At 54.2% G+C, this 7,599-nt stretch overlaps 1 protein-coding gene across 1 annotated transcript; it reads left to right on the plus strand.

Annotated features, from left to right (window-relative positions):
• The first annotated feature begins 969 nt into the window (after positions 1-969).
• Positions 970-6,811, plus strand: Irx1 (iroquois homeobox 1). Its single transcript, NM_001107331.2, has 4 exons — positions 970-1,472; positions 4,444-5,479; positions 5,771-5,843; positions 6,079-6,811. Exons 1-4 carry the CDS (start codon positions 1,197-1,199, stop codon positions 6,134-6,136), a joined length of 1,443 nt encoding a protein of 480 aa, NP_001100801.1. The 5' UTR covers positions 970-1,196; the 3' UTR covers positions 6,137-6,811.
• The last annotated feature ends 788 nt before the right edge of the window (positions 6,812-7,599 follow it).

Genomic DNA, 7,599 nt, shown 5'->3' on the forward strand with positions numbered 1-7,599 from the left:
ATAGAAACTGGGCAGAGGAGTCAGGGGTGGGGAGCTCAAGGCCAGCGGACTGATGGCTGTCCTGTCCTACTGGCTAGTCGCAGCGCCGCCTCAGGCCTCAGGTACCTGAGCTCCACACAAGTTGGCGCTCCCAGTCTGCACACCTAGTGGATAAACGCGGGCACCCAGGCCATGCAGGCTTCTCCAAAGCTGGAACAAAGATGTAACTATCGGCAAGATTCAATCCTCCCTTTACCTTGCGAAGGTCCGTTCCTTCCTACACTTCCTTTCCCCTCCCTCTAGGATCTCTCCGCTACTAGACAGTGATTTCTCGGCTGGCTTGCCCGTTTTCGAAGTTTTTATATTTGGAGGAACCGACAGAGCACGGCCACATCCCGCTTCCCCAAGAGCAAGGGGGTCAGCGATTTCCAGAGGATCTGTTAATAGCAAGTGGGGCCAGGGAGACGAAGCACCCTGTATCAGAGGTGTCGAGCCAAGCGTTGATTTATCCGAACACTTCAGCCAAATATGTCCCACGGAGGTGTTGCAACGCCAGCCACAGAGGAGAGGCTGCTCGCTATAGACTGTCCCCTGGCCCCAGGCCTCTCTCCCTGCCACCCCAGCTGTGGAAACGCAATCCCGGAGTTGCTTTTGTTAAAAGGAGGTGGGGGAACAGATCTCGGATGCAAAACCGGGTGTCAGACAGCTGTAAACCGGTGTCGACAGGTTGTCAAAAGCCGCGGGGGCTGGTTGGGATGAAGCCTGAGGCCTCCGGACCTAAACCAGCAGACGGGCCGCGCGCGCCCACCGGAGGAGGAGGTGGCCCGGCGGGCGCGGGGCACCACGTGCTCGCCGTGAGGGGCGGGAGCGGCCAGCGAGGGCGGGCTGGAGGCAGGGAGGGGGCGGGAGGGGAGCCAGGGGCGGGGCCTGTGCTCAAGGGGATGCCAATCAAAGCATCAACTTCAAATTGTGTCTGAGAGCCCGGCCGCCGAGCGGAGGGCGGCCGCCGCAGTCGGCGCGCGATCTCGGATCCGGGCGCAGCCGGGCGCCGCCAACCAGCACTGGGCTGAGGAACAGCGAGCGGCCCCCGCCCCCGGGCCGGCCGGAGCGCGCCCGGCCCGCCGCCCGCAGCCCCAGAGCCGCGCCTCCTCGGATCGACAGCCAGTCTCTTTGCCCGCGCAGTTAGGGTGCCCTCCACCACCGCCAAGCCCGCGGACATGTCCTTCCCGCAGCTGGGCTACCCGCAATACCTAAGCGCCGCGGGCCCGGGCGCCTACGGTGGAGAGCGCCCTGGGATGCTGGCTGCGGCCGCGGCTGCTGCAGCCGCCGCCTCGTCGGGTCGGCCGGGGACTGCAGAGCTGGGAGCGGGCGCCGGAGCGGCCGCGGTCACCTCGGTGCTGGGCATGTATGCCGCGGCGGGACCGTACGCGGGCGCACCCAACTACAGCGCCTTTCTGCCCTATGCCGCGGACCTCAGCCTCTTCTCACAGATGGTGAGTGCTCCCGCCTCCCGCGCGTCCTCCTGACCCGCACCCACGGGAGATCACGGCGCCCAGGGACAGCGGGAGCGGTTGGCCGAGCAGAGAAACAGAGGACCCGCAGGCAGTGTCTGGAAAAAAGAGCAAAAGGGGTCCTGCACAGGGGATCCGGTGGCGGAGACCTCGTTCCCCCGGGACTGGGGAATGCCCAGAGGCACAGGCAGTGACCACTGCAGTCTTGGGGGTTGAAGACCCGATCCTGAAAGGGTTGTGCGCTAGTAGAGAGAAACCCGAGAGCAGGCCTGAGAGCGCGGCAGGCGCTGGAGGTCCGGGCAAAACCGCCAGGCGCCTCTGTGCGACAGGGCAGGCCCGCCGGGCCCCCGCAGCCAGGGCCGCTTTAGTCACACTGCTCTGGCCTGGCGGCTGGCCTCGCCTGAGCGCTGCAAGAGCTTTCTCTTGGGCCCAGAAGACCTTCCTTCTCCCTCTTTGGCAGAGCAGAGGTAGTTGCCCTGAACTTTGCCAAAGGGAACCGGTTAAATCTAGCGGAGTCCGTCAAAAACATCCCAACAAACAATAGACGTCCGCGGAGCAGAGAGGTCTCTTAATGGCGTGTGTAGGCACCATAGGGATCGGGATCCCGGTTAAGAAATACTAAGTTGACATAAATTCTGGTTACCGAAACGGTGTTTGCTTTTACTTTCGTAAGTTGCCAAACTTTCCTTTTCATTTGAGCCGAAAGAAAAGCACTTTTCTTCCCGCGTTACATAAGGGAGAGTTAAAGGAACAGTGTCCCAGTGATTAAAATAAATGGTGCTTTCCCATCTCCTGTCCCAGTGGGTGTCAGATGGGTGTGTGTGTGTGTGTGTGTGTGTGTGTGTGTGTGTGTGTGTGTGTGTGTGTGTGAATTTAATTCTCCACAGGAGTATTGGCCAGTCTGTCCTTTCCACCGATCAATTTTTCTTGGTTTGACTGAAAGGTCGGACTGCTTAAACTTGAGGCCGCTGGCAAAGTGCAAGGCGGGCGCGGGATTTTGGGAGGCAGTCCCCTGCCGCCCTGCTATCTTCTGGATAGGGCAATTTCCAAGAACCCCGAATTATCCAGTCCCTGGGAAAACAGACCAGACCAGATCCCCTTAAAGGATGGATTGTGCAGGAGCAAAGCGGCTAGCGCGATTTCCCGAACTTTTCTTGTAGTTTAGAAAGAAAGCCTATTTCTTAGTGGTCGGCCGGCCAGCTGCCTTTCGGGTGCTTCCCAACCAGGAAGATCAACCCCCCATTTTGTTCAGACAGCCAGTATGCCCCGGGAGCGATGAGAGATTTACAAGGTGCCCTTTCGAAAACAATTCCCAACAGAGACGAGGCCGAAATTTCTCCTTTACTATTACAACTAAAATAATTTTAAAAGGCGAAACGTACATTTTACAATGGCGAGGTTCAAACGAATTCGGGCCACAGAAGTCTCTGAGGCGCGGCCTCGGTCACTAAATTAATTAGTCAAAGAAACAAGCTTTTAGTAACTTTTTTAGGGTTCCGACTTCGTTTTTGTTAACCTGGTAACTGGATCCTTTTTAAAATGGAAGACGAAAGGTGATTTATTTATTATTTTTACGAATATTTTTAACTGAAAATTTGAATACAGATGTGAGCCATTTGGGAATCCTGCCTCTGTGCTTGTGGGGGAGGGGGTCTGCTGCCATTGTGGTGAGGTATGGAAGGTCGGTAGGAGGTTTGTGTTGTTGTTTAATTTTGTTTTCTCTTTAAACTAAAGGGAAAATAAAATTCCTCCCCTAAGATGTTTGTGTTACCTCCAGGTCTCCTACCGGGTTCTTGGAAAGTAAAGCTAAATCCAAACCCTCAGAAGAGGCCTAGCTTTCTAACCTTTAGGATCCGGTATTTGGAACCCAAAAGATAAAATTGTGAGTGAACGTCTGTCTGGGCAATTTATGGTAATAATGAGGCCTAATGAGGCTGTTAGAAAGATAAAATGTTATTTACCAAAAAACCTGATGGGATAATTTGACTTGCTGTGTTTTACTACTGATGATAAAAAGAATATTGATTGCAAATAAATCATGGCCTCTAAATGCCTGCAAACAGTTTCTGTTTGCTCGGCTGCAGATCAAAGTCAAACTTAAGAGATAAAGTAACCAAGAAGAGGCCCAGGAAACTGAACCGGTTCCCCTGAGCTGCAGCCTGTGGCTCCAGGGCCTGATGTTAATATTTTACCGGATAAGCTCTCCTTTTGTATTTTTTTAAAATGTGTTTTGTCATTGTTACTGAGGATGGCCAGGATTAAATTTTCAATTACCTGTCACCACTACAGACCTCGAAGCGTGAGTGAACCATTATATGCAGATTACTTTGGGAGGCAAAAGGAGGGCTCTGCTTTCATTTTAAATTGGTGGTGAATTTAGACTGAAGAGTGCCTTGGATGGTTTATTTTGATTGAGTCCTTCAGGGTGGAAGGGAGGGAGGGGCCTTGAATTCTGAGTGCTTCACTTTGGAGAAACTGTTTCATCAGCCTACATAAAAGGTTTCCCCCTCCAGCTAGTGTAAGACGAACTTGAAAATCTGAATTTTGTGAAGGGGTGGTGTTGGGGACCAAGGGTTCTGGGAAGACTCGGGAAGGGGGAGGGGCAGGGCTGGTGCTGAGTTCTAAAAATCCGGAGCTTCTAGAAGTTTTTCTAGAGTGAACAACAGTCTTTTTTAAAAATCTGTTTAGTGGAGACCCAGAACCTACAATCCAGTTTAAGGCTCCAGCTGCTTCGATTCTTTCTCCAAGTAGTGGTGTGTGTGTGTGTGTGTGTGTGTGTGTGTGTGTGTGTGTGTGTGTGTCTGTTTTCTGAGTCTGGTGAATCAAGTGCTCCCAGGGTCCACAGCAGCAAGGATCTTCCTTTCCTAGCCCCTGAAACTCATCTCTCCCCATCTCTCTCTCTTTCTCTCTCCACTTCCTTTCTCTTTTCTCTCCTGCTCTGTGGTTGCTCCAGGGCTCTCAGTATGAACTCAAGGACAACCCCGGGGTACACCCAGCTACCTTCGCAGCCCACACAACGCCTGCTTATTATCCCTATGGCCAGTTCCAATACGGGGATCCCGGACGGCCCAAGAACGCCACGCGCGAGAGCACAAGCACACTGAAAGCCTGGCTCAACGAACACCGCAAGAATCCGTACCCCACCAAAGGAGAGAAGATCATGCTGGCCATTATTACCAAGATGACCCTCACACAGGTCTCCACCTGGTTCGCCAACGCGCGCCGGCGCCTCAAGAAGGAAAACAAGGTGACTTGGGGGGCGCGCAGCAAGGACCAGGAAGACGGCGCCCTCTTTGGCAGCGACACCGAGGGCGACCCCGAGAAGGCCGAGGACGACGAGGAGATCGACCTGGAGAGCATTGACATCGATCAGATTGACGAACGTGATGGCGACCAGAGCAACGAAGACGAGGAGGACAAGGTGGAGGCTCCTAGGGCGCGCGTAGCCCCTCCCGCCCCAGCTCGGGACCAGAGCTCCCCGTTGTCGGCCGCCGAGACACTCAAGTCCCAAGATTCGCCCTTGGGCCTGGCTAAGGAGGTCTCAGAGCCGGGCAGCACGCGCCTTCTGAGTCCCGGAGCCGCGGCGGTCGGCCTGCAGGGCGCGCCTCACAGCAAGCCCAAGATCTGGTCACTGGCTGAGACAGCCACTAGCCCCGACGGTGCGCCTAAGGCGTCCCCACCGCCACCCTCCAGCCACGCCAGCGCACACGGGCCGCCCAGCGGCTCGCCCCTGCAACACCCGGCCTTTCTACCCAGCCACGGACTGTACACCTGCCACATAGGCAAGTTTTCCAACTGGACCAACGGCGCGTTCCTAGCACAGGGCTCGCTGTTGAACATGCGATCTTTCCTGGGAGTCAGTGCACCGCATGCAGCACCTCATGGCCCACACGTGACCGCACCGCCACCTCCGCAGCTGCCTGTCCAGGTTGCCACAGGGGTGCTCCATGGTGAGAAGGCCTCGGCGAGTAGCAGTCCTGCGCTTCCAGGTACTGAGCCAAAAGGTCGCATCTAATTTTTTGGTCTCGGACATACAGAGACCTAGAGATGAATTGAGTAATGGTAATGGTGGGTAGGGGAGGCTTAATGTAGGAGCTAGGCCTATGTTTCTCTGAGGCACTAAACTGTATCCAAGGGCTTGTTCCACGGAGGTATAAGGGCAGACATTAGGAAATTTACCTGAGCATTATCAAGAAATCTGGGCATAAAGACCCTTCCAACCTGAGCACCCCACTACATAACCCTTTTCCTAACCTTGCATATTTTCTGTTTCCTCTCAGAGAGAGACCTAGTCACCAGGCCGGATTCGCCCCCACAGCAGCTAAAGTCGCCCTTCCAGCCGGTGCGCGACAAGTGAGTGCTTTTTTTGCTTGCTTTTGCCCTGGGGCGGGATGGATGTGGTGGTGAGGGTCCGGCAGTCGTAATTGGAGAGCACTACGGGCCTAGCCAGCTCCAGTTCTCTGGAACAGGGAGCCTGATGGGAGGCGGTCTAGCTCCAGCCCCCTGCTCTGCCGGAAGAAGCTGGGGCACGGTGGCGCTGGATCTGTTTACTCATTGCTGGTGTCTTCTTGCTGTGTTTCTCAAACAGCTCGCTGGCCCCGCAGGAGGGAACGCCTCGGATCCTCGCAGCCCTCTCGTCTGCCTGATTAAGGGGGGTCGTCTTTTACTTTTGCGGGGAGAGGGGAGGGGGGAGGGGTTGGGGGGAGGAGACGAGGGAAGAATTAAGACAAATATTTGAGACTTGTGTAAAGGACAAACGTGACCGCAGCGTCAGTGATTCTCACACATCGCTCTCTGCAGAAAGGGGCTCATCCTGCCTAAGAGCTTGGGGAGGGGGGAGTAAGGCTCAGCCTGCCGCTCGGGTTGGTTATCCGATTCGGTAAATGCCTCCCCCTCCGTGTTTGTGTCTTCTTTGTTTCTTTTCCCCCCTTTCTGTATATAGCGTGATTTCAGATTGTAAATAGCGCGTCAGCGAACTTGTTTAAATCATATATTTTTGTCTAATAAACTAAATGAAACGATGTGCACGCGGCTGTAGCTGTTTGTCCTTGTGCTCCTGCGTTTTGGGGGAGGCAATGATATATGCGATCTTGAAATCCTGGGCACAGTCCAAGGGGCTGTGGTTACACCAGAGACTCCTTTGGGAGAAGGGTCTTGGAACAGTGTTTCCACCGAGCAAAACCACTGTGTCAGGCGCACAGTCTTTCCGTGGTGATAGTGGTCGAATTTGTTCGTTTTGCTCTTAGGCCAGCTTCTTGTTGGCAGTTTAAATCGTTGCCACGCTTAGACAAGCGTTTATCTGGAGCAGCCTTTCTCAGTACGTTCAATTTTAGGCAGTTTACAAAAACGATGTTTTAAAGTGGATCAAAATGGGGGGAAATGAAGAGAATTTTCAATCACACTCCCAAAGGGGAACTTCGGGCTCGAAATCAATTACTCACTAGTTGTGTGAGCGGTGCGTTTTAGAGGAGGGTCGTTTTCTAGGCAGAGTGTGGATGTAATGGAGTATAAAATATTGCTCGCAATGTGTTTAGTTACTTGTTTAAGTGTAAAGAGGAGAAAACAGAAGGTTCTTTTTTAATAGTCTCATGTAAATGAGCGACATAGGGTGCGGTTCCGGGGTTCTCTGGGCTTATGATTCAAGATTAGACAGTGGCTTCAGAGAAAAGGTACGCTCTGGGTTGAGGAGTGAGTGGCGATTGTAGTGGAGAAGTTGCCAAGGGCACTTCTCAAAACCCGGGTAGGGCGATCGGTGACCGCGCGTGCCCAGACTAATAGTCCAGTCAGAAGACAGAGTCGGGGTTTGAGGAGGCTGGGGACGACTGTAGCAAAAGTGCGGGAAGGAGCTGGCTCCACACTCGCCAGCTGCCAAGCAGTTTTGAAAACCACAGTGGAGAGTTAGGAGCCCCACCACTCTGCTTTGCGGCTGTACCAACCGGTCGTGCGCGCGCGCGCTCTTCTGCAGAGTTGAAGGCTCTGCCAAACCAGAGCCGGGACTCTAATGGCTGCGGGACTGGGGAGGACTGCCAAGCAAATAGTAAAACTTCCTAAGACGATGTAAACTGTTGGGAAAACAGGCTAAGTGGAGACAGTCGTAGAAGTTGGGCAG

Source organism: Rattus norvegicus, chromosome 1, assembly GCF_021556685.1.
Source record: "Rattus norvegicus strain SHRSP/BbbUtx chromosome 1, alternate assembly SHRSP_T2T, whole genome shotgun sequence".
Lineage (NCBI taxonomy): Eukaryota > Metazoa > Chordata > Mammalia > Rodentia > Muridae > Rattus > Rattus norvegicus.